We start from the raw sequence: 27,893 nt of genomic DNA on the forward strand, positions 1-27,893 counted from the left end.
TGGCTGCGGGTTTGCTGTCAGTTGCTTTATTGCGTTGTTTATGTTCCGCCTATCTCTAGCTCCTTCAGGACATGTTCATGCAGGTATATTATAATTTGTTAAAGGTCTTTTGTGCAAATAAGATGTCCATGTGGTTTCTATACTCGAGTCTACTTCCATGGTGGATTACATTCATTCATTAATGTATGCCAAACCATCCCTGCATCATATGGATGAAGCTAGCTTGTTCGTGGTGGATAATCTTTTTACGTGTTTTTGAATTGGGTTTGCAAGCATTTTATTGAGCGTTTTTACATCTATGTTCATCATATATAATTTGTTGCTGTGGTCAAGTGTTTGTTTAGTGTTGGTATCAAAGTAATACTGGCTTTATTTTTAAAAAATGGAAAAAACTTTCAGCTTATATTTTACAGAATAATTTGAGAGTATTACTGTCTGTTCTTCTTTGAGTATATGGTAGAATCCTTTTCTAAATCCATACAGCTCGGGTCTTCTTTTAGTTGGGAGATTTTTCTTTTTTAATTACTACTCTTATCTCATTGGATGTTATAACCTATTTATGTATAGGCTTAGGATTCTCTGAATTTTCTCAGTGTTTGTTGTCTCCCTTTTCATTTTTAATTGGTTTTTTTTTCCTACTTTAAAATTAGAATTATTTTATGTGTCTGAGTGAGTTGCTGGTATACATGTACCATGTGCTTCCCTGGTGACCCTGGAGTCAGAAGAGGGTCTTAGGTCTTTTAGAACTGGCATTGCAGGTGGCTCTTAGCCATCACGTGGGTGCTGGGAACCAAATGTGTTCTCTGCAAGAGCAGCTGGTGCTCTTAACCACTCAGCTATAGCTTTATTATTCTCTTATTCTCTAATTTCATGCATTTGATCCTCTTGGGTTTTGGGTTAATTTGGCTAAAGGTTAATCATGTGTTGAGTTTTTGTTTGTTTGTTTTTAGAACCAACTCTTCATTTCACTGAGTCTTTGTATTCTATTTTAAAGTTTTTCATTTCATTATTTCATTTTATTTCATTCATCTCATCCTTGGGTGTGATCATTTCTTCCCACTCTTTTTGATGCTATTGTTATTTTTTTCTAAAAATTTCAGGTGCATAATTAAGTTGTTGCTATGAAATGTCTGTTTTTTTCCTGTATGTTTGTTTATTTGGTTTGAGTTTTGTTTGTTTTCTCTGTAGACATTTAATGCTGTAAACTTACTTGGCTCTGGACTTGTGGTTTCCCATGGACTTCAGTATATTGCATTTGCCTTTGCATTCGGTTGTAGGAAGTTTTCAGTTTCCTTTGATTCCTCCTTGACCTAATTGTCATTCAGTGGTGTGTTTCTAGTTTCTGTGAGTTTGAATACTATTTCCCATTTTGTTGATCTATAGCTTTATTATTTTATGGTCAAAGAAGATGAAGGATGTCATTTAACTTTAGCTATATTTTTAAAGACACACTGAGTGTCCTAATGTGTGGTCAGCTTTGGGGAAAGTTCCATGGGCTGCTGTGAAGAACGTGTACACTTTGGTGTTTGGGACTAATGTTCTGTAAATGTCTCTTCCTGATTTATGATGTCTGTCTTAATTAGGGTTTTACTGCTGTGAACAGACACCATGGCCAAAGCAACCCTTATGAGGACAACATTTAATTGGGGCTGACTTACAAGTTCAGAGGTTCAGTCCTTTATCATCAAAGCAGGAGCATGGCAGCATCCAGGCAGGCATGGTGCAGGAGGAGCTGAGAGTTCTACATCTTCATCTGAAGGTAGCTAGAAGACTGGCTTCCAGGCAGCTAGGACAAGGAGCCCACACCCACAGTTCCACACTTCCTCCAACAAGGCCACACCTACTCCAATAAGGCCACATCTCCAAATAGTGCCACTCCCAGGGCCAAGCATATTCAAACCATCACAATATCATTTGACTGTAAAGCTTCTCTGTTTTAATTTCTCTCTAAATGACCTGTTTGTTGGTGAGTGTATTAAAATCACCCACGGTCACTGTCCCGGGTCAACCTGTGATGTTAACTCTAGTAATGATTCTTTTATGAAGTTAGATTTCCATGTGTTTGGCATGTAAATGTTTAGAATTGTAATATCCTCTTGGTAAATTTTTTCCTTTAGTACATATGAAGCCTTAGCTTTTCTGACTAGTCTTGGTTTGAAGTCTATGCCTGCTCATTTCTTAGTTCTATTTGTTTGGACTAAGTTTTTCCATCCCTGCCCGCATGGTGATATCCTTGATAGTGAGGAGTGTTTCTCAAAGGCAATGTAAAGAAGGGCTACTTTTCTCTAATCCAATCTTTTACTTTGTGTTGTGCCTTTTTAATCAAGGAACCAAGACTATTAATTTCAAGTTATTAGTGAACAGAGTTTATTAATTCTTATTATTTTGTTATGGTGTAGCTTTTAAATGCCTCTTTTGGTTAACTCTACTTGAATATTTATTCCTTGCATCCATTTGAGAGTGTTTAATTTTATCTTCACACTTAAATATTCCTTCTAGTACCTTCTGTAGAACTGTTTTAGAAGACATAAATTTCTTAAATCTGTGGGATTTTTTTTTCTTCTTGAAAGTTATATTCTGACCTCAAAATGTATATCTTAGCACATGCATGCATACACATAGATAGATACATAGATAGATAGATAGATAGATAGATAGATAGATAGATAGATAGATAGACAGACAGACAGACAGACAAATACATGAAAATCTTAAAACAAATTGAGTATGGAAGTAAAAATAGATATACTCATGTTAGATAAAAACAACATCAATACTCTGAGAAAGACTAATTTATTTTTGGTGATATTAATACTGTAATTTCTAGACAGGAGAGATAGCTTGGCAGTTAAGACACTTTTAGAGACTAGGTTTCATCCTAGAACCTATATCAGGCAGCTCAGAACTGTCTCTAACTCTAGTTCCAGGAGTTTATACCCACTGCACACAATGCACACATAAAAAAAAATCTTTAAATAAAAAGCAATAATTTCATTAATTAATTTGATTAATTTTTGGTGCCCAACATGAAATCCAGGCCTTGAACATGTTAAGCAAGCACTCTTTCCCAAGTCCTTGAAACAGCAATTGCCCAAATCTATAGACCTACTTTTAAAACAAAATCATGATAAAAAGACTTCTTATAATTAAAACTTTTATAATAAATATTTTAAAATTAAAAACATGACATAGAAAAGTTAGCCAGACTCTGTATGTGATGGCTAGCCTTGGCTGTCAACTTGACTGCACCTAGAGTCAACTAAATCCTAAGGAGCTGGGCACACCTTTACAGGATTCTCTTAATCCGATCATTTGAGGTTGGAAGGTTTACCCTACGTTTGAATCATTTGATGTCAGAAAGCATGCTGTGAATCTGGGCTATACCTTCTGGTGGCAGACCAGAGAACAGGACATGGGAAAAGGAAGCTTTTGCCTTTTTGCCGGCATGCCCATTACTCTGGCTGGCAAGTTCATCTCTCCTACTGCTGAGGCTTCCCTTCACTGGCATTGCAACTTACTTCTTCAGTATTCCAACACAAACCAAAGATCAGATGAGGCACCCAGCCTTGTGAACTGAACAAGGATTCTTGGAAAGCAGCCACTGTTAGACTATTTGTGCCACAGCCTGTCTGAAAGCCACTCTAATAAATGCCATTTAAATGTAACACACACACACACACACACACACACACACACACACACACACACACACACATATATATATATATATATATATATATATATATATATATATATATTCCATCAGCTCCATTTCTTCAAGAAAACCTGACTAGTATAGATTATAATATGCCAGGAGTGACTCTATAGAAAATAAAGTATAAGGATGAATTTTTAAAAATTTTCTGGAGCAGTCTTTCCAGCTTGCTGGCACCTATAGTCGCTGGAGCCTCCTAGAAGTTTGCAGAGCACTGAAAGTCCACGGTATGAAGTATTTGAGGAATGTGCTGAGATAAATACATTTCCTTACTCTGATTGGCCTACTGGGGAAGAGCAAGGAATTTACTGACTCCATGCATAAAACTTTTCACAATTTGTAGAAAAATAAGGAAAATAACAGTGCCATGTGGTTGCTCCTAACACCTCTGGATTTATTCACAAAAGGAAAAAAAAAAATTGAGCTTCCTGATAAAAATTAACCAACTTCTGGTGTCTCAGTATACAGTGACAGTGGAAAACCACGAACTCTGCGGTGCAATGGCAGATGTGTATAAACAGTGTAAAGGCTTCTAAGTGTGCCCTGGCAAAGAGCCTTCTCTCCAGCAGCCATAGAGCTCAACTTTTGAAAAAATCAAACCGAATCCCACATTTATAAGAATGGCTGGATCACAATGAAAATTCAAGTCCCAACCTCAGAAGGTGTTACCAGTTCAGGAAGGGCTTTGATTGGTAAGGAATTGGATCCTTCAGCTTGGGAAAGCAGCGTGTAGGAAGTCCCTACTGAGGCTGCGGACTCTGAGCTCTCAGATTCTGAAGGGTTTCTCACCAGAGGAAGCAGTCTTGTCACCCCTAGCAGAGGATGTATCCTTATCCTGACCTCCTGCAAAAATATTGCCCTTTCTGCCATCGCCTGGGGGAATTAATCCTTCTTTGCCTATTGAACCAGCAGTGACTTTCTGTGTAGGAGATGCCAGGCAAGACAATATTGATGTCTCTCAGGGCCTACCACTAGTTGCCTCTAGACCTATAGAGCCTATAGGCTCCTATAGGGGATGTAGAAAGTGTAGTCCATGAGAAGCTATACCATACCACAGAGGAGCTTAATGAGTTTGCTAATTCACTTCTACAGAAGTCTGGAGAATACATGTGGGAATGGATTTAATGGGTGTGGGATAATGGTAGAAGAAACATAAATTAGATCAGGTTGAGATTATTGATATAAGTCCAGTGAGTGGAAGTTCAATGTTTAATATGGAAACTCACACAGTTTGGGGTTGTTGTTGTTGTTGTTTTTAAAGTGTCACGGACTAAAGAGATAGATCAGTGGTTAAGAGTACTGGTTGTTCTTCCAGAGGACCTGAGTTCGATTCCTACCACCCACATGGTAGCTCACAACTGTCTGTAACTCCAGTTCCAACACCCTCACGCAGACATACACCAATGCTCATGAAATTAAAAAAAAAAATTATCAGGACCTTGATCATCTGTCTCTTCCAGAAAATATCACCAGCGATCCACTCTATTGTTGACAATCTGCTGACTGGGTAAAGAGCAGGAGGTAGCAACCACTTTAGATTTATTGGTAGCACATATGCATATCAGAGGATGGAAAATGAATCCAATCAAAATCCAAAGACCTACCTCAGTGAAGTTTCTAGGAGTCCAGTATTATGAGGCATGGAGAGATATGCCTTCTAAGGTGAAGGATAAGCTGTTGCACTGGCCCGTCCTGCTGCTAAGAAATAAGCACAACATTTACTAGGCCTATTTGGATTCTGGAGACAGCATATTCCTCACTTAGGTGTGTGACTTTGGCCCATATACTAAGTGACAAGGAAAGCTGCTAGCTTCGAGTGGGGTCTGGAACAGGAGAAGGCTCTTCAACAGGTCCAGGCTGCTGTACAGGCCGCTTTACCACTTGGATCATATGATCCGCAGACCTGGTGGCACTTCAGGTGACAGTGGCAGATAGTGATGCTTTGGGGACCCGATAGCAGGTGAGTAGTTAAGTCAGAGAGGAGAGTTCTGTTTCTTTGCACCTCAGCTGCCTTCTATATGGTTAGAATTGCCATTCTAAAAATGGGGGCTTCACATTAGGCCCTTGGTCATATGAAGATCATATGCCCCAGTACAGGGGAATGCTGGGGCCAAGAATCGGGAGTGGGTGGGTTGGGGAGCAGGGCGGGGGGATAGGGGACTTTCGGGATAGCATTTGAAATGTAAATGAAGAAAATATCTAATAAAAAATTGAAAAAAAAAAAAGAAAAGAATGTGGCCTACAGAACCCAGACTCTGAGAAACTGTAAGATAAACAAACCAATATTCATCAACAACAGAAATTACAAGAGAAGGTCAAAAGAGAGATTACAAGAAACTTTAAAGACCTGTCCACCAGTTTCAATACAGTATCTGGTGGTGTTTTTCACACACCTTTTATAAACAGGTGCTTAAGACACGAAGTTTGCTGTGACCTTTGACTCCTAGGACTGCCAGAAGCTATATCCATAAAGTCTCATCAACCTGACTGCCCAAATGTTAGCTGAACAAGGACGGTGCCAATAGACATGATAACATGGTTGGGGAAAACTCACAAGGCCTCAACCCTTTGCAAAGATTGCAGAGAACTAAAGAATGGTGGAGGAAGGAGAAACCATCTTCTCCAGCACACTAGTTGATTGTCCAATACCAAAGGGGTCTGCAACCCTATAGGTGGAACAACAATATGCATGCGCATGCGTGCGTGCACACACACACACACACACACACACACACACACACACACACACCACGTTCTAACAATGGGAAAAAAAGGTTGTGAATTTGAATACAAGCAAGGAAGGGTATATAGAGATGCTTAGAAGGAGGAAACAGGAGAGGAAAATGCTATAATTATATTTATAAATTCAAAAATTAAAAAAGTTTTTTTTCAAAAGAAGATAGGAAGTGGGGAGGAGGGGTGGATCTGGGAGGAGTTAGGGAAGGAGTGGAGGGTAGATAGGATCGAAACACATTGTCTAAGATTCTTAAGGAATTCTTCGCTATTTTTAAAATAAAAAAACAATGGTTGCTCAATAAGTTGGTCGCTGGTTATTCATACAGGTGGGCACAGTCTTGTCATTGTCTGACAAAACTGAAGCACATTTCTTTTTCTTGGTTTCAGAGGATCATGGGATTGGGATTTTGTGGTTAAAGCAAATGCAGTATTGTTTCTGTTTCTCATTACTGTCTCATCCTCATGCTGCTAATGTGATGGGAACAAGGGGTTCGCTACATTTCATTATCTTCACCCAAACTCTGTCCGGAAAGACGATCTGCTTTATCCCATAACTCTCACTCTCCTGTGTGTTTCAGATAGCAGAACTCGTGGCAGCTGAATTCTTTGATCAAGGAGACAGAGAGAGAAAAGAACTTAACATGGAGCCGGCTGTAAGTCCCCTGCTTTGTTGGTAGGAACTCTTCACAACATTTTAAAATTAGATGCTTGTTTTAGAGACAGGTTCTTACTGTGTGCATCAGTCAGCTCTCCATCACCAATGCTTTGGCCTCAGACTCTTAGTGCTGGTGTGACAAGCATGTGACCACCCTTGGCTAAAGTTTATACCGCTTCTTAACACTTCTATGACATTTTTCCTCCAGTTTACTATGTAATACTTTCTCTCATTTTAGAATTATACACACTGATTACAAAAGCAAGCTAGGAAGACGAACGTTGCTTACACACCGTGCCCCGTATTTTCTTGTGGTTTCTTTTCTCAACTTTAATATAATAACGCACTTTTATTCTAATAGTATCTTAGGCGTATATGAACCATAATTACATGAAATAAATGCAACCACAACTTAATTGCTGTAATATTTGCCATGTTCATCATTACAAACAGCACAGTGATAAACAGCTCCATTGATCTTCCTTACTATTCTGTGAGGATAAATTTCCATAAGGGAACAGTGACTTTAAGAGTGTTTGCATAGCAGCCTTTTAATATAAATGTATGCCTCTCAAATGGGAGAGAAGGATTCTTCTCAAACCATTTATGTTTTAGTTACTTCCTTTTCTTTGTGGGGTTGGAAATATATACATATACATGTATATGTATGCATGTATATATGTATATGTCTGTATTGTATGTATGTATTTACATATGTTTGCACCCCTTAAGCTAACCACCGATTCATCTCTACAGCCAATCTTTCCTGTGTACTTTGAATAAATGTAGATCTGTTTGTGTGTATTTTCAGGATCTAATGAACAGAGAGAAGAAAAATAAAATCCCAAGTATGCAAGTTGGGTTCATAGATGCCATCTGCTTGCAGCTGTATGAGGTATTTACAGAGAAAATACTAGAAATACTAGATTGCTAAAGTTAGATTATGTTATGGATTGACTCTGAAGTGCATCAAAGAGATTGACACTAGATGTTTTTTGCTTCTAAGTAAAAAAAATAATAATAATTATCACTGTTATTGTTTCTTTTTCGCTGACGAATCTGATGTCTGTACAGAACAAGGGCTACAATGTATATTTGCTATTTCACAAAGGCATTGACTCATTCCATGTATACATATCTGTGGAGTGCCTAGGGTGTGCTGGACACTGACATATTAATTTAGGAGATGCTAAGAGGCACACGATGGTGCTGTTCTCCAGGGGATATTTCCTGCATACTCTGTATTAGCACAATCTGCTAAAGTTTCATTTTAGCTTAAGTACAAAAAGATACGTCACCCAACTCTTTTTTTTTCCACTGTCATATTATGGCTTAGATACATCAAGGACATTTTTCTGAGGACTTTTTTCAAGGAGGAGGTTACAGGAATACAGGCTCCGATTCCCACCCTCTGCCAGTTTCACTTCTTGGCTTTTGGTAGCTTTTGTTCTTCCAGCAAAAAGATTCTTCTAATATTCAATGTTTAGATGTTTATTACCCCAGTTCAGAAAGATGGTGTCTTTGTTTCTAAAGAGTTCAAATGGATTTCAGTTTTATTTATTTGAGAAATTATCTTAGAGTTACCATAAAAGGATAAGACCAGACAAAAACTAAAATTTTCCAATCCAGACATTGCAGATTCAGTAATTGAATGTGTAGTCCATCTTCCGCAGAGAAAGAATATTTGCCCCAAATGTATAGTTAGTGTAGACCCCAATTGAGAATCTAGGGTTTTTTGTCCTTATTCAGTGTTCTATGGCTGTGAAGGGAGACCATGACCAAGGCAATTCTTATATAGGAAAACTTTTAATTGGGGCTGGCTTATAGTTTAAGAGTCCATTATCATCATGGCCAGAAGCAGACAACAAGGTACTTGAATGGCTGAGAAGTAGTTAAGAATTACATCTTCATCCACAGACAGAGGAGGAGAAGGAGGGAGGCAGGGAAATAAGAGGGGGTTGAAAGGGGGGAGAAGCTGCTTGGTCCTGGTCCTGGGCTTTTGAAACCTCAAAGCACACTCCCAGTGACACATTTCTCCAACAAGGCCACACCTTTTAATCCTTCTCACATAGTGCTACCCCCTGGTCACTAAGCCTATGGGGGCCATTTCTATTTAAAGCACCCAAAACATTGAAAGTTTTAATACAGCCTGCTGATGAGGGTGAAGGAGAAGGTAGAACAGAAGACACCAAAGGAAACTGAGGAAAAGGCCACCCCATGTCCACCTCTCCACTACTGTCTCCCAACTGACTACAGGGTCCATTTGGCTAGTTTCCTCTTTTGTGAAGTTCTTCCTCAGAAGTGGCTGGGAGCAGTATTTTAGGTACCCTCAACCCTCCTTTGTACCACAAACACCTTCTCTGTTGGTTGAATAAAGAGCCTTTCTCAGTTGATGAGCCCCAAGGCTCTTTACTTCTCCCATACCTGAAATCAGAAAGAATAGTGTTGTCAGAAGAGCCGTTCTAGATTCCACTCTGTTGTACAGTTTGGGTGCACACTCATTATGTTGTTGGGAATTCTATATGATCTTAAATAGTGTTTTACTTTTCTCATGAAAGTAGTATGTTTCCACTGCAGATCAAACAGAATGTCCTGGGAAGCAAACTGGAAGATAAAATCTCCCATGGTCTTACTATTCAGAGATAGCTACTGATGTTGGGGTGTGTGCTATAAGATATCTTCATGTCATTTAAGAAAAAATTGATTTTGAAATCCATGATATAACACTCATAGTTCTGTGACAGATGCATATTCCTGAGACATTTGTAATGACCATAAAATACTTATAAAATATTAGTAAGGCTTATTGCTGGGCATTTGTCGTGTCTCTATTACAAAGAAAGCTACAGCAGATGTTCCTGTAGCTAAGTGACACTGTGGTTAGTATATAATAACCTTTATAAAAATCTTGCATTAAAAAAGTACATTGTCTAAAGCCATTCTGTGTGAAAGCAAAAGATACGGCTTCCCACGGCACAGCTTGTGGAAAGAGGAAGATCTACAGAAGCGAGCCCCCACAGCTTAGTGTTTGCATACTTTTAAGATTTATTATTATTCTTAATTATGTGTATGTCTTTGTGTGGGTATGTGCAAAGGGTGTAGGTGTTCCTAGAGGACAAAGCCAATGGACCCTCTGGGACACTAGGCAGTTATGAGACATCAAACATGAGTGCTGGGAACCAAACAAGAGCAGTATATGCTCTTAGCTGCCAAGCCATCACTTCTGCCCCCTGTTACCCCAACGCCCCCTACCCCGCCATCAAGCTCCCTCGGTGTTACTTTCAAATGCCTGTACTCACTGTGTCCCTAAGTATGCCTCAGCCGGATAGCCTAAGGGGAATCCCTGGCAAACAGTCTATGTATGTTTCTAGGACTTAAGAGAACGCGATGCTCCTGCAATGAATGTGGCCCTGGTGGCAAGCCTGTGGCGGAGGCTTCTCTCTAGTTGTTTCCTTTCTTTTTTCTTAGGCCCTGACCCACGTATCCGAAGACTGTTTGCCCTTGCTGGATGGCTGCAGGAAGAACAGACAGAAATGGCAGGCCCTCGCGGAGCAGCAGGAGAAGATGCTCCTTAACGGGGAGAGCAGCCAGGGCAAGCGGGACTGACTGATGCCTCCCTCAGCCCCGCCCCCACACCCCTCCCCGTGTACAAACTGCCACAGGCCTGGTTTCCCAGTCCACTATGCAGACTTGAGTGCACTTTGCCACTGCTGTATTTTATTTTTTGCACAACTTTGGAGAGCGTGAAGTGTTTCAGAGATTGCTACCTACTTTCCATCCTTTTGTTTTATGCCACTGAAGTGGAGCGATCAAGTCATGCCCACTCTAACGCTTTTGATAAGGATGGTGTAAACGGCGATTCTACACTCAGCTTGGTCATGCTCGGGGATTATAAATACTGGCCTTTGTGTTCCTGAGTCACCACTTTTTTAAAACACCTTAGGAATGGTTCTGAAAAGTGGGTTAGGGGCAAAGTAAATGTGTTCGGGGACATTGAAAGCCACCTTGAAAATTAATGCTGACCGAGTGGGTGTTAGGGAGAAATTAATATAAACTTGTCAGAAGTGTCTTAACCAAGTTAAAGAATTGGGAAACAAGAAAACGTGGTACCTAATTGCTCTGCTCTTTCTAGGATGGGGAGAACTTGCAGTATATCCCATCTACGTGGTAGAACAAACTTAAGCTGCAAACCATCCATGCAGCCGCCCTCTTCAGCAAGCAGACTCCCCACTGCGTCTAAACCCCAGGCCAGATGATTCCCCTCCCCCAGCTGTCCCAAGAGAGACATGGGAGGGCCCTGGATAGCCCTCCACCAAGAGAAATGTTTTACTTGAAGATCTTTCTGACAATCCACATTTTTAAATACTGAAAACTTTTAAAACTAATTGCTTTTTTGGGGGGGAGGGGTCGTTGTTTTTTTTTTTCGAGACAGGGTTTCTCTGTGTAGCCCTGGCTGTCCTGGAACTCACTCTGTAATCCCAGCACTCAGGAGGCAGAGGCAGGAGGATTTCTGAGTTCGAGGCCAGTCTGGTCTACAAAGTGAGTTCCAGGACAACCAGGGCTACACAGAGAAACTCTGTCTCAAAAAACAAACAAACAAACAAACAAACAAACAAAAAGCCAACTAATTTTTTTTTTTAATTTTTCTTTTGCTTTTCATCTCCTTAATCCAACAGTTTAAGCTTCAACAGAGAAACGGTCACAGGGGCACATGCCTGAAGGCAGATATGACTACAGATACGCGAGTGCAAGTTGAGTCTTTATCCCTTCTGTCAACTGAAATTGACAGGAAAAAAATATTAATAATTCTATGAGTAGCAGAGGTTTGTCTCCAATAGGCAGGTCAGACAATGAATTCAAAGGAACAGTCTGTGAACGTCTTCCTGCCCAAACAAAACAGCATTCAGTATTAGAAGTAGAAAGTGAGTCAAAAAACAAAACAAAACAAAACAACAAACAAAAACAAACAAACAAAAAAACCAAATAACTGCATTAGGGGAGGAGCATCTGTTCCAGATGTGCAGATCTGTTCCAGATGTGCAGAAAGGTTTGGGTTTGGGCAGAATTAGAAGGATTTGATTTATTCATTCCCACCCTTTCCCCACATCCTCCCAAAGAGGGTAATGTATTTTGTCTGGGTTTCTAGCATTAATTTGCATTAAAATGGTTTCTCTCTTGCTTTTCTCTCTGTTTAAAATTCAACATGGTCATTTTAATCCTGTGTATGTATATTGTATTGTGGCTTTGTTCTTCCTCAGATATGAAAAGGCAAAGCAGGCTATACTGGCAGTGTTTTGTATTGGTCAAGGCTAGACCAGGGAATTGTCACCCAATACTAAATGTATTCTTGTTGTAATACTTGTATTTTTTTTTCAGAATTTTATCTTATTTTTATTTCATGTCATAGAGATGAAACCTGGAAGGTTGCTCTAACGCACTGGTGTGTAAATGGTACAGACTGTCACTAATAGTAATCACACCAGCCTCACACTCGCCTATGCAGAGTGTAGGCGCACTGCTTAGAGGACATTCTACAAGCCTGGCACTGTGACCGAGCAGCTATGCTGAAATGCAGTCATATACATGTGTTGCTTCTCCACACTCCTCTGACCTAAGTCACTGAGAATATTCTTAAAGAGTTCATTATATGTGGAGGGTTTGTCTAACATAGTGACAGGCAAGAAGCCGTATGTACATTGAAAATCATTCGGTTTGCTTTAGGTCGTGGTTTGTCTTACTCTACATATTAACATAGGAAAAGCACTGTGATATTTTATTGCTGGGTATTTTATTCAAATAATTTTTATTTTATAGGAAAACCATTCCATACATGGAATGCTATCTGTGGTACAAGAACACAAATCATAGTTTTTGTTCTGAATGTGAATATTGCCTTTCTAGTGTCCACTCAAGTTGGAATATATCTATCACATTATATTATCATTCCTCTCTCATGCTGCCGTGAATCCATAGTGCCCGTAATGAACAAGAAAGTGTTCTTGTCCTGGACTGTTCTCTTGACAAATTTCTTGGCTGGCTATAGTGAAATAATATGATATCATGTCATTTTTAACTTTCAGCCAGAAAAATCCTCGTGGTTTGGTAAGTTGTCTATAAAGTTTTCTGATCTTACACGTTTAGAAGAGTTAGCTGCCTTTACCAGTCAGGGTACTCACGTAGTTTGGTTTAGACAAAGCCTGTGTTTAAGGGGCATGCCCCCCAAGAAATAGCTAGCTCTTAAGCTTTTTTATGGACCTTTGAGACCACTGTTGCAAAATGGGGTATTGAGGTAATGACCTGACAGCGCCCGTCATTTCTTCGCTGAGTTCCTTAGATGGAAAACAAGTATTGTTAATTCACTCCACACAGACCTGGCTCGGAGCAAAAATGTAGGATGATACTCTGTCACTGGTTGGCTAATTACAAAGAAGAACTTCTTTTAGCAGCAACACGGAGACAAGAGTATATATGAACTTGAGTCAGAAATTCTTGCCTACCAGTTAAGTGCCTTTACTCTCAGAACGCTGCCGAAGTGTAAGGCTTGGCACCTATCACATTTCCAAATTTCCTGTGTTTCTCACTAGATTACACTCCTAAACCTTATCAGGTAAGCGGCATGGCCTTTTGCTTTAACTTGATTTAAGATGAGAAGAGATGAAATGTTCCCCGCTCTCCTGTAAACAGCTGTCTCAAATAAGGTGGCAGAATTTAATGACTCAGTGTCAACCATGCATCAGCCCGTTTCTTATTAAATCCTCTCCGTATGTTAGGCACAGTGCTCAGATGCTGAGACACAGCAGGAAGTGCCAGGAGCTCATGGGCCAAGCATGGAATGAGTAAGGGCATCGCTTCTCATCCCGCCAACTCAATGTGCAAGTATATAGGGCTTTCCACCACTTTCCCCTTCTTCTGTAACATACATAACATGCACTTTTATCCAAAATTTCTTAAGAATCTGTCAGTGAACATTCCGGCTTCCTGTTGGCGTGGACCATTTACCTTGCTGATAGCTTAAAGAGCACCTTACGCAAGGAGTCACATCTTCCACAACATAGGTCATGTTTCCATATTGCAACTAGAGAGAGAGAGAGAGATCGGAGTTCTCAGACTATTCAACTGCAGATTTGGACTCTTTCTGCCCTCTCACAGAGAGCAAAGAAGGAAGTATTAAAGCTTACCTCACCCTTCCACATTGTTATCAAAAGCCTGTGTAGACATGTCTTGAATGTCATTGAAAGTGATGTAAATAGCTGAAAAATATAAATTTCTATTACCGTTTAAGAACTCTAGTGAACCCTGATTCGCCACTGTTGATGACCTATTTGTATTCTTATGCCTTTTCAATATATCTGAACAAATATATAGTTTCTGGCACTATTTTTATACTAGCGTAAAAGAGTTACTATGTAAATTATGTTTTGTTGTGAAGTCATCTAAAAATGGCTGAAATGTCGGTTTCTTTCCTTTCCTCACCCCACATTATAAACCATTTCCAGTGATCCTTCTGTAAGAATGTGACTCTGCAGAGGCACACACCCACCTGCCTCGGGTGTCTGTGGAGTCAGACCTGGTCAGGGTACTTGTGAAGTCACCACGTTGTCAGTTGTCATTTTTGCAGTGCTGTAAAAATAAAGTGAATGAACGAGAATGTGTGTGGTGTGATCATTAGGGGACTTAAGGCTCTAAGACTGAGGGCTTTCCACTGGAAAAGCTTAATCCAGCTGGTCTGAGAGAATTTTACACTGTGGCTTGATCACTAGTTAGTCTTTACATAGACCCTTCAGTAATAGTCTTTTCCTTTTTTCATTGGTAATGTCTCATGCTGCCAATTTGAGGGTAGTGTTTCCCACCATAAAGGCACTGTGGAGGGGCGTGGTAGTAACAGCCTGGTGTCCACAGGGAGCTAAACTTAGGTATTTCCTTCTTGCTAAATGACTTGAACCAGAGTCGAGTCCAGATGTGTAGCTTCACAGCCAATGCTAAGACTACACCTTGCTTTTTTTGAATGCAGCGTTTTAAAACTCCCACATCCAGTCTTATTGGATCGAATGTCTAGAAGCTTTATAAACCACATGTTTCTCAGCCAGTTTGGTTCTCCTTTATTTAGTTCTCTTGATAAAGGTTAATGTGATGCCTCAAGGGACTCACTGCTGTTTCTGGTATAAAAAGCAACATGGTAGAGATACTAGGTTTTTGTTTGTTTGTTTGTTTGTGCCACTAGGCAAGCTCTCTTAACTGGTTGAGAAAACATCTCACCCCCAAAGAGTGCCGCCAGTACCCATAATAGAATACTTACAATTTCTGACCATGAGAGGGTGCCAGAAATTCATTTTTTAAGTACTAACTGCCATAAAGAATAATTTAAAAACTGCTCCTTCAAATATTTTTGGTAACTAAATATACAAAGAACTCCAACTGAGAACTTCTGAAAGTAATGAAAATTTCATCTCTCTATTAATTTCTATGAAAATGTAAAGCTTTGTTTACCCCTTTAGTCCAGCGAGCAGGCTGAGATTTTCTCCAAGCAAAAAATAAGATCACTTAGTTCTCTGCTGCTCGGACTTCCACTCCCAGGACAGCAGCCCTTTCTGTAGAACTAGGAAGCCGTAAACACACAATCCTGGGGCTGTCTCTCAGCAATCAGGAATTCCAGGCCCTACATTAAAAAGTTGCAGGAGACACTGAGTTTGCATTGAGTAGTCTCTGCTTTATGCTACGTTCAGCTAAAGGTCGCAGGGTTAGGAGAAGGATTTGTAGCTAACAAGCCAGTTGTTTACAAACCCCAAGAAATGGGAATGGAAATCATAGTTATTTGGAGCCCAAAATCCTAATTAAATTGTATGCATGCCAAGCATGATAGTTTGGAGCCTGACTATGTCCTGAATCATTGACCTGAGCCCTGGTTCACATTTTCTCTTTGTGTCACTCTTTGCCTTTGAAAGAATCTTCGGGAAATTAGATGACTCCTGTCAGGGTGTTCTTAAGGTGTGTGCTCCCACTTGATCAACCAGGTTTCTAATCCCATGTGTGCTGGCTGGTTGCTCTCATGTTGACACAAGCCTAGACCAATCCGGGGAGAGGGAATTGAAAAAAGTGCTTCCACCAGATGGTCGGTGGACAAATCAATAGACATTTTCTTCATTAATGATTGAGGTGGGAGGGCCCGGCCCATGGTAGGTGGTGCCACCCCTGGGCTGGTGGTCCTTGGTGCTATAAGAAACCGGCTGAACAAGCTTTAAGGAGCAAGCCAGTAAACAGCACGGCTCTATCGCTTCTACTTCAGTTCCTGCCTCCAGGTTCCTACTCTGGCTTTTCTTCATGTTGTGCTACATCTGTAAGTTGAAGTCTCTCTCTCTCACGCACACACATACACACACACACTCGCTCTCTCTCTCTCACGCACACACATACACACACTCTCTCACACACACACACATACACACATACTCTCTCTCTCTCTCTCTCTCTCTCTCTCTCTCTCTCTCTCTCTCTCTCTCTCTCTCTCTCTCTCGGTGTTTTATTACAGCAATAGAAAAGTAAAGGTTGGCCCCATACCAGTGCTCCTGTGGGCAGTGCCTACTGGACTCCATGGATTATAAAGAAACAAGGAAAGCTTGGGAAGGTGTCGGGTAGGAGGTGTATCTGAGGATATAAGGGAAGCTGTGGGGAGTGGAAATATGGTCAAGACAGATTCTATGTGCATTTGAAATTCTCAAAGAACTTATGTACTTTTAAAATAACTTTCTAGTGTCACTGGTTTAACTAGACCAAGAGGAAAGGTATAAAGATTAACAGTGCTTCTTATGTCGTTCTCTCTGTTCAGAGAGCCCAATGGGAAAAGCCAAGGGGCTGTTCTACTAGTCCCAGAACAATAAGAAGAAAGCCTGGGGTGTGTCGACAGGGCTGTCTTGCCTGTCAGTGCTCCCTCTGTTTCTGGAAATTATTCAGCCTTTTTAACCCCGTCCTCCAGACAAACACTCTATCCTGGGCCTACACTGCCTTGACCTACAAAGCTCTATTAGGTTTTCAGCATCGCTCTGCTTTGAAGGTGCCCACCAAATTTTTTTTTTAGTGAAAAAAAAAAGTTTTTTTAATGATTTCTTCCTCTTCATAAAATTGAGTTCTTTGTTAAGACATTGACTCTAGCTGGGGAAGCACTTCCGGGTCGCCGCTGGCTGCCAGTTCTTGGCGCGATGAGGAAACTGAGGCCCAGAGAGGTTAAGTGTATTGGCTAAAATCAAAGAGCTAGTAAGTGATGGAGCCAGGACTCAAACTCAGGAGCCATGTCCACCTTGTTCCCTTCACTCTTCCCTCATGTGACTGAGACGCTGTGGTTTAATCTGGACCGACCCTGTGTGGAGGAGACAGAGCTGCAGCAGCAGGAGCAGCAGCAGCAGGCTGGCTCCAAAGCATCGCAGAAAAAGACAACAACCTGGTACCTATTGGCAAGCCGGCCTCAGAGCACTACAATGATGAGGAAGAAGAGGATGATGAAGATGATGAGGACAGTGAAGATGACTCAGAAGATGATGAGGACATGCAAGACATGGATGAGATGAATGACTATAATGAGTCACCTGATGATGGAGAGGTCAATGAGGTGGACATGGAAGGCAACGAACAGGATCAGGACCAGTGGATAATCTAGGTAGACAAGCCAAGGTAGCCTCAGAGTGATTCCAGACCACCCCAACCTATTTTGAATCTACAGCCTCAGCCCCTCAGCCTGCAGAACCAGCTTGTGGCTGTAGTGCCTAAAGCTTTCCCTTAGGCACTTTCTCAGCTACTGCCAGGACAAGGTCTCCTTGGGCTCTTCCAGGCCATGAGTCTTCCTTTGAATCCCAAGAGCCTGAGCCCATCCCATCCCTGGCTGGTACCTCACTCCTTGGTTGCCAGGTGTGGTCCATTTCTAGCCCTCGTTAATAAAGACACAGAACTGATTGTCCCCCTCCCCCCCAAAAAAGACATTGACTCTAGTAATAAGTGATTAAAAAGTCAACACAATATTAAAGGAAATGATTGAACAAGAGATGAGATTTGTAAAAGCACTCTTCTCGTAGACTGCTTGCTAAGAAAAAGTTTCTATTTTCACTGCACTTTGCAGAGTAAGTTTGTCGGCAGGCTTTTCTTGAATAAATTGATAGCCACTGTAGAATTATATCTACCAAGAGGTTTCACTGCCAGGCTCCTGTGAAAATGTATTAAAGTCCTGGCTGACTACCTTGTAGAGGAAACTATTCATCTCTTTAAAAGTCAACAAAAGATGGTCATTCGTTCCCAAATAATTAGTTCTATACTCAGTTTAGGGAAGGCAACACACAAGGTCAGACAGAGGGGTGGTTCCTTCCATGTGCTGAGGATTTAAACTTGATGCTCATGGTTGATTTCTTTAAGATTTGTCACATTGTTTTGTCAGGAGAAGGGAAATGCATTCCGGACAGAGAAAAGAGCTTATACAGACTCAAAATAACAGACTAGAAAACTTCAGGAACCCAAAATGACGACACGCATTTATAATCCCAGTACCCAGGAAGCTGGGGTGGGGAGATCTCAAGTTTGACACCAGCCTGGGCTACATATAAGAACCTGTCAGACACGAATGAAAGGAGGGGCTAGAGGGATGCTTCAGCATCTAACAGTACCTGCTGCTTTTACAGAGGATCTGGGTTCAGTTCCTCTGCCACAGAGCAGCTCCCAACCTTTAGTACCTCCAATTCCAGGGGATACAACAGAAGTTCTAGCCTCTGAGGTTGCACATACGTGCAAGCAACATTCAGACACAGAGATGACCTAATTTAAAACAACAACAACAAAAACAAATGCTATGCATTTTGGTTTTTTGCCATATTGGATTCTGTACAAGTTGGAAATCTTAAGTGTGGCAAGTGAGCAGTCCCAAGATCCAAAGTGAAGCAGGCAGGCAGGGGTGAGTTCATGTGTATTGCACCATGGAACACCTTCTTCTAGCCTCTGAGGTTGCACATACATGCAAGCAACATTCAGACACAGCAGATAAGAGCATTCTTCTAGTTCTATGCCCCAGTATAGGGAATGCCAGGGCCAGGAAGCGGGAGTGGCTGGGTTGGGGACAGGGGGAGGGGATTTTCGGAGGGGAAACTAGGAAAGGGGGAAACATTTGAATTGTAAATAAAGAAAATATCTAATAAAATACTAATTAGGTATTTATCAAAAGCAGTTCATCTATGGAATATGAGCAAAATGTAATTATTACCTTTATTGACTGATAAGACAGAAAGTAGTAAAATTTGGTTTTGCAAGCTTACAAGCAACCATCTTTATAGTAGAAGATAATTACATTAATATGTATATTAACATATAGACTCTATTGTCAGGACACAGTCTGTGGGGACAATTTCTTTTTCACATTTCTAGTTGTAAGAAATTATTGTTTCCTGTCACCCAAGGAATTTCATGTCATCAGAAAGTGAATTAAATGAAAAGTTATCTAAGTACAATAAAAAAAAATTTGACCAACACACAACTATAGAATAAAATACTAAAATCTGAAAAAAGAGTATTCTCCTAAAATAATAAAAAGCATTATTTAGAATATCTATGAATTAGAAGTAGTAAAAGATTTTTAAAGTGTAGAATAAATATTATGTGTATAAAATAAGGCAAATGTACTCTACGGGCATAACCAGAACCCAAAATAAAGGTAATTAAAACCCTAAGCCATAAGCATGTGAGCACGTGCTCCCTCAAAGCAGGGAGTGCTCCCATATCTCTACCATAAAGAGTCTTTAGGTCTGAGGGTGTGAGAATCTTGCCTGCCAGACAGGAGACCCTGAGTGTGATCCCCGAACCATTAAAAAGTAAGTAAGGACATTTCTGTGTCCATCTATGCAGAGTATGGTCCTGGAATCCTGTGGAGCCTCTGACCGCAGAGGTCAAGCCTCATAAGAACTCTGCCCTCAGCCCACATTGAGAGGAGGATCGGTTTTTTTTGTTGCTGTTGGTTTTTTTTTTTTTTTTTTTTTTTGGTTTTTCGAGACAGGGTTTTTCTGTAGCCCTGGCTGTCCTGGAACTCACTCTGTAGACCAGGCTGAGGATCGTCTTCATTTGTGCTGAATTGGGATGGAAATTTGTGGACCTTTCCTCTTTTCTTTCTGTCCTTCTGCCTCCCAAGTGCTTTGATTCACAATTATGAATTACTACACCCAGTGCTACGTGTGTCTTAATGTGATAAGCAGCGTGTGTGTGTATGTGTGTGTGTGTGTGTAAATTATTCAGTTCACACAATAAGAGTTTGAATATGATTGTGGTAGAGAGTTTGAAAGCACATAAAAGAAATCTCAGACCAGTGATATCCCTGGCATGTGACAAAAAAAAAAAAATGTATTCAAAGAGAGAGATCTACAAGCAAGTCCTTCCAGTTTCCACAGAAAGCATACAAGTTCATTATTCATGGTTGCAAATGTGAAAACACAGTTCCCAGAACATGATGCCAGAGTCAGGAGACAAAGATCAGAGAGAATCTCAAGTTCACACGGTGGAACCTTGTGACAGTATTGGAAAATGGAGGACTCCTCATCCCTAAAGGGGTGCCCTTGGCCTCTTGCTTCACCCGTGACGTAACCCATTAAGACATCTGCTTGAGGAGTCACAGCCTTTGTCCACATTCCTTGAAGAGATGACCTAATTTAAAACAACAACAACAACAAAAACAAATGCTATGCATTTTGGTTTTTTGCCATATTGGATTCTGTACAAGTTGGAAATCTTAAGTGTGGCAAGTGAGCGGTCCCAAGATCCAAAGTGAAGCAGGCAGGGAGGGGTGAGTTCATGTGTATTGCACCGTGGAACATGTTTGCCAAAGCCAGTGTTCCCTCAGCCCCTTGTCCAGCCTTAGCACTCACCAAGTTCTCTGCATGAGGCTGTGCCAACCCTCTAAGGCAGTGCTTCTCAACTTCCCTACAGTTCTTCATATTGTAGTGACCTCAGACATAAAATTATCTTTTTGCTAGTTCATAACTATGATTTTTACTACTGTTATGAAATATAATGTAAAGGTCTGATATGCAAGATAACTGATATGTGACCGTTATGAAAGGACTCCCAAAGGAAACATGGACCCACAGATGCTTTCTCGTGGCTGCTGTACAGTACCAACAGGACTTTCCAGTCAGTGACTTCTTGATTATAGAAAACCATACCTTTCTATGGTTACTGTACAAAGATGTTTAGGATGAAGCTAATTTGAGCTATTTTTTTGATGTGTTCGTGAGTTTGGTTTGCAATCATTTTATTGAGGATCTCTGAATCTATTTTCATCAGATATTGACCTAAGTCACTCAACACTTTAAAAAAAAAAGTCACAGGGAAACCTACTACTGAGGAGCCTTCTTAAAATACACCTAAACACATACATAAAAAGAATAAAATGTGTAACTGGGGCTGGCCTTGAACTAGTGATCTTCCTGTCTCTACCTCCTTTAGCAAATCCTACTGGTATGTGCCACCACAACTGGTAGAGAGGAGGTAAGGGAGGTGGGGGAGAGTGCAGGTGTGTTCGGGGGACTAGAAGGAGTAGAGGGAGGGGAAGCTACAGTTAGGATATATTATATGAGATAAGAATAAATATTTCTTTTTTTAAAAAGTAAGAGTTAAATGGAGTTAATAATGGAGCAGCAATGTTCCTCCAAGAAAACACATATTAACAAATAAAATGCCTGCATCCAGAACTGGATTACTTATTTTGTAGTTCTTGTCAGATGAGGTCCTAAAGACTTCAAAATTACATTTAGTCCTCCTAAGTATTGCTGGAGACACCACACACTTGAGCCTTAGACCATGGTAATCAACTAGAAGCTTCATCCCTACTAGATTGCATAGTGCTAGAAGATTCTTTCTTCCCTCTTTGAGACAGGGTTGTTTGTTGTTGTTGTTATTGCTGTTGTTTTTATGTAGCCCTGGCTGTCCTGGAATTCCCTCTGTAGAGCAGGTTGGCCTCAAACTCAGAGATCTGCCTGCCTCTGCCTCCTATGTGCTAGAATTAAAGGCATGAGCCATGACTGCCTGGCTTGGTAGAAGATTCTAAGCATACTACCAGATGACAAAAGTAAGTATTCATGATACCCATCTGTGAACCCTGTGAGCTGCAATAATAACTGTCCTGGTAAGACGTGCCTACTACTGGTGCAATAGCTGCATGAATATCAAAAGAATAACCAACCAGTTTTTGATTGGATTTAAGGCCCACACCACAAGAAGAAATCCATACCTGGCACCTTTACTGGGCCAAGAACCTGTAGCTAGACAGGTCATAGGCTCTGGAAGAAAACCTATATTCTGCTAAATTGATATCATATGAAACTATTTCCTAATGGCTTCTCATTATTCCTATAGATTAAGGAGCCTTGCAGCCCTCAGCAGAGAAGCTTCTGCTTGCAGTAGATAATGATCAACAAACAGAGCCAGGACTGGCCAGAGTGCTAAGAAGGTTCAACCCTGAAGAAACCCTGTATACTGAAGTCCTTCTTTCAAAGGCTTGGGTACCACTATAGAAGAGAGGGCAGAAAGGATTTGAGAGTCAATGGCGGTAGGGGACTACAAGGAACTGTCCAACACAGCAAGGCATTTACACACATGAACTCACAGTACTTGTGCGGGCCCAAGGCAGACCAAATCCCAGCCTGGAGAGGGGAAGTGGGTGCAATGTTGCACTCCCTAGCCAAGGAGTGAGTTACTAGGAATGGCTAGAGCTTGGGAAAGAAATCAGATCAATTTCCTTTTAAGGACGTAGCCCCTGGCAAGTTGACTACACTCCAGTGGAAGACCACATGTCCAAAAATATTTGGACAGCACAAATTAACCTCAAAGAGAAGGGGGAAATATATGAAGAGAAGGGACATCTATGGAAAGTTGAGAGGGTGAATATAATAAAAACTTATTGGACAGAGTTAACAAGGAGCTAATGTTTTTAAAGTTTAATTCGTATTGTCTGGGCTGCACAACTTCTATAGACCATTCTCCACTTTCTGGAGCTTTTTAGAGGGCACTGGTTCCTTTTGGCCAACAACACAATCTAGAATCACCTACAAAGAGAGAACCTCAATTGAGGAATTACCTTCCTCAGACAGGCCTGTAAGCATGTGTGTAGGACATCTTCTTGATTACAAATAACTGGTGTGACAAGGCCCAACCCACTGCTGGAGGTGCCATGTGGTAGTCCTGGGCATGTGGTACTGGGCTGTATAATCAAGTCAAGGAAGCAAGCCTTTGTCTGTGGACTATGCATTGGTTCCTGTCTCACGCTTCTGGCCTGGCTCTCTTGGATGACGGATTGTGATAGGGAAGTGTTTAGCTATGTTTTGTCATAGCATAGAAACCAAACTAAAACAGAGGTTGGTAGACGGAATGTGCAGCGCTACTTTAATGCAACAGTGCTTAGGAGTCCTTGCTGCTCTTCTAGAGTATTCCAGTTTTATCATCACACACACACACACACACACACACACACACACACACACACACACACACACAATGGATAGCTCACAACACCAGCTCCAAGGGAATCTCTTGCGACACTTGTGGGCACCTGCACATGTGTGACATATACTCACACAGACATGATAAAAGGAAATACAAACTGTTTTTAAAAAGAAGAAAGTTAATGTCTTTAACTTATTTCAAATAAAGGGTAAAGTGAAGTAAACATTTATTTCTCTTTCCTTCCTGACTTTGGATGTAATAGCTGCTTCAAGCTCTTTGATTTCCTCACCATGATAGATTGCACCTTTGAACTATGAGCCAAAGGTGCAGTCTCCATTAAGTTGCTTCTGTTGGGCAATCAAAGCAACAGGAGAATAAACTAAGATAAACTATGATTTTTAAAATTTAATTTAAATTTTATTTTAATATATATTTAATCACATATCATATATGTATATATAAATATGTGTGTGTGTCAATTACATTACACACACACTCACACCCTGCTCAGTCTGATTAGTATTACCTATATGTGTATGATTTCAGGGCTGACTACTTGGTATTTGGGTATTGAATGAGCAATTAGGGGCACATCCCCAAGGAAGACTCTCCCATTCAGCAATCCTCAGTTGCCTATAGTTCTTTGTCTGTGAGTGAATCCTCATGAGATGTTGTCTCGCCCTGGTAGCATATTGATTGGTGTTGTACTTCTTCAAATCTTGTTCTGGCAGCTGTATTGTTGAGATACCATGATTGAAACATCCCTGACATTTCTAGGAGAAACCATCGCACAGTAGATTTTCTGGCTCTCTTACAATCTCTTGCCCCCTCTCCTTGATGTTCCCTGAGCCTTGGCTGCAGGAGTTTGTATTGTAGATGTACCAGCTGGGAAGCCATGATGGTTTCTCCTCTGCATCTTGACCAGCTGTGGTTTTCTGTAATGGTCTCCAACTATAACAAAGAGAAGTTTCTTTGGCAAGGGGTGAGAGCTATTCTTCTCTGTTGATATAAGGATGAGCATTTAGAATGCCATCAGAAATTATGTTGATTTAGTAAAGTAACAGTAATAGGTTCTCTTCTATGATCTATGACCCTACTAACTCTAGGTAGATGGCTAGGTTTCCAGTACCAATCATGATTTCCTTCCTGTTGATTAGGCCTTAAACTTTAACTAGACAGTTGTTGGTTATCACCAACATATGAGTGCCACTATTGTCCCCTTAGGGTTCTCCGTGCCATAGCGATTGCCACTGTGGCTCATAGGTGTTATAGAATATTAGTTGTTTCCCTCCCTTGGAAACTTGAATAGGAACTTCAGGTACTGTTAAAAACTAACGTTCAAGATAGGAACATTTCAAGGCAGATCCAGCTTAGATTTTCCATATCTTATGTCCAAAGTTCATGGTGTCTTCAGCAATAGGGATTTACCTTCAACCCATGGGAGCCAGCCAAGAGCAGTAGCAGTAAGCTAATATATTTAAAGAACACAACATTTTCCAAACTTAGTTTTAGCTTCACTTTTTTTTAAATCTAAGAGCACTCATACATTAAATAAATATTTTTTTAAGTAAGAAAGAAAAGCAGCTTCATGCTATCCACTTTCTAGCACAGCATTTGGAACCATTTTGAGCTACTGAATTATTTAGAAGTCTCCTTGTCCTTGCTGTGTGTCTTGAGTTCTCATTTCAATGTGAGCATCATTTTGGAGACCTGATGTAAACTTTCATTTTGCAAGAACTTTCGTGTAATTCTTCTATGGAATAGTGCGAGTTATTGCTGGCTCTTTTATACATTTAGGATTTTAAGATGCAAAGCCTAGGAAAACTGCTTACCCAGATGGTGTCCTCTAAAACGGAATTGAAGAGGATGCTAACATCCTCCAGGTTTTATGGTTGTGTATTCCAAATTGTACTATGATCATTCTCTTTAGCAAAGATAATTAGACAGACCCTAAAACTGAGTGCCTAAGTCAGTGCCTCCTAATCTACTAAGTGGTTTTGAACATTGGTAAGCCTTTAAAGAAATACTTCATTTTCAAATTAGTTTCACTCTCGTTGGTTTATTTTACAAAACTTTGTGGCCATTGTCAGTCAGCATTCTGCAAAAGTGTGTGTTTTTGTAGTTGTTTTTTTTTTTTTATAAAGCTTTACATAAATCATTGTCTGTTAACATTCCACGGGATAGCTTCTGACAACAGAACCTGAACAAATCCCTAGATGGTAGAAAGTACTCACAGTATAAGCAGAATGGACTCCAGGCCCGCCACTCCTTCTGTATCTTAGTTGCTTTAAACTGGTCATAAAGACTTTATTAGCACTAATTCCTTAATACCTGTCACGGACACCCACCCGCACCCCAATGTGAGATCAAATCATACTTACTAGGATAAATCTTATCCTGGGGACAAGGGACAATAGAGAACAGAATGCCAGATGGATAGTCACCAACGTCTTCAGAGAACATTGTTCAGAACTAAGCGTGTGTGTGTGTGTGTGTGTGTGTGTGTGTGGTCATTTGAAATGAAGTTGTACTGGGCATGGAAGCACTTGCTTGTAATTCCAGCACTTGGAAACTACTCGAGTCCAGCATAGTTTTTATGGTAGCACGCTGTCTCAAATCAACAAGATGTGTTTGCTTATTCTAGCCCTTCCAAGAGTAACTAAACACCAAATAATTATAGAGAAATGGTTCTTATGCAAGGTTACTTGACACTATCTGGATGCCATCTATCTTTGATTCATAATTGTAGTCAATTCACAATATTTGTTTCAGACACAGACATTGTGGTGATTTGACTGATAATGGCTTTATAGACTCATATATTTGAATTCTCCTCCCCCCCCCCTTCCCCAGTTGGTGAAATGATTTGGAAAGGATTAGGAGGTGTGGTCTTGTTGGAGGAGATATAGGATTAGGCCTTGAGATTTCCAAAGCACAGGCCATTCCCAGTTAACTTTCTCTGTCTCATGCTTGTGAATTTCAGTTACTGCCCCAGAACCATTTCTGCTGCTGTGATCCCCACCAGAATGGTCATGGACTCACCCTCTGAAACTATAACCCCCCTCCCCCAATCAACTCTTTTTCCATAAGTTGGTCATGGTGTCTTATCATGACAGTACCAACCTAAGGCAGGCATATTTCAGTTCAACATTGATGTGTTTCAACAAAGTGTATAGAGATGCAACTTGCCTGGCAGGGAAGAAGGTATTCCAAAGAGACACTGGTAGGCCTTCCATTTAGCTCTCAGACTCCTGAAACAATGAAACCCAAGGAATTAGAATTTCTCCAGCAGTATCATGGTGGGAGAAGAAAAACTTGGTGCCAGCCAGATGTTGAACTTGTTTCCTGGAAGAAGATTTCACACAGGTCTTGTCAGACCACATTGCAGGATGAGAATGAAATCCAAACGGTGATGGTTGAATAATGGGCAGGATCACACCATCAAGTGACCAGGACTTCTTCATTACCTGTGTGTTTCAATTTGTAATTAAACCTTATCTGAGTTTGAACCCCATGGATGGACTTGGGACTTGGCAAAGTGTCACTAGATGACTTTGTACCTCGTTCCAATGTGGTCACATTGAATAAACCTCTCTTATTTGTTTCTGGGTTTTGATGCTGTCTTGGTTTGGCTTTGTATTATTACTTGTTTGTTTCATTGACTTATTAAGGCTGAGTAGCCAAACTGGATCAATTTGGAATGTCATGGCCCAGGCTCTGACCCTTAGTAACTCAGAATAAACTAACAAAACATCAACCAAATCAAAAGAAGTCTAAGCCCCAGACTCATTACCATGCCCCAAGCTGGCAATGCCAGGTGATCGGATGCAAGAGGTCCATGGTTACCAGATCCAACCTGGTGCTTCTTCTGGTGACAAGTGGATTGTCCCTGGGTCAGGGCTCGGGGCCGGGATGTCGAGCACTATAACCGATAACGGCAAATGCACAGCTCTCATCTCAAAGAGGATAAGAGATAGTTTGTTCTAGAGCCAAACATGGCTGACCATGACCCACAGACACAAAGACTCCAAAATGCCACCCTACAAATGGTGACTGTTTTATAAAGTTTTTACAGTAATTGAACAAGGAACTTATAATTCAATGCACTTTTCAGATGTGTTGGTGGGTGTGTTGGGAACAGATATTATCAGTGCCACACAAAATAACAGGGAAAGTTACTCAGCAAGGCAATTTATTTTTTTTACAAAAAGGAGGCACAACCAAAGCCAGGCTAAGACTCACTCAGAGGGCAGGAAGTTTGCCTAGCTTTTATTCTAAGGCAGGTGGTGACTATGTCTTTTCTCCATTGGCTGGGGTCCAACCTTACAGTCT

General features: G+C 40.7%; 1 protein-coding gene, 1 long non-coding RNA gene and 1 pseudogene across 4 annotated transcripts in view; 2 read left to right on the top strand and 1 right to left on the bottom strand.

Annotated features, from left to right (window-relative positions):
* Window positions 1–5,939, bottom strand: part of Gm34577 — a 36,224-nt gene extending 30,285 nt beyond the window's left edge. For both annotated transcript variants that reach the window (XR_867614.2, XR_867615.2), the window contains exon 1: window positions 5,320–5,939. This is a non-coding gene — a long non-coding RNA (predicted gene, 34577). The remainder of the gene's footprint in view (window positions 1–5,319) is intronic.
* Window positions 1–14,754, top strand: part of Pde5a (phosphodiesterase 5A, cGMP-specific) — a 130,217-nt gene extending 115,463 nt beyond the window's left edge. For both annotated transcript variants that reach the window (NM_153422.2, XM_006501481.3), the window contains exons 19-21: window positions 7,030–7,104; window positions 7,918–8,001; window positions 10,575–14,754. In NM_153422.2, the coding sequence (NP_700471.2) occupies window positions 7,030–7,104; window positions 7,918–8,001; window positions 10,575–10,712 (297 nt within the window). In that variant the 3' untranslated portion in view covers window positions 10,713–14,754. The remainder of the gene's footprint in view (window positions 1–7,029; window positions 7,105–7,917; window positions 8,002–10,574) is intronic.
* A 2,513-nt stretch (window positions 14,755–17,267) lies between these two features.
* On the top strand, window positions 17,268–18,057 carry Gm9364 (annotated as a pseudogene).
* Window positions 18,058–27,893: the final 9,836 nt, after the last annotated feature.

This window comes from Mus musculus, chromosome 3, assembly GCF_000001635.26.
Source record: "Mus musculus strain C57BL/6J chromosome 3, GRCm38.p6 C57BL/6J".
NCBI lineage: Eukaryota > Metazoa > Chordata > Mammalia > Rodentia > Muridae > Mus > Mus musculus.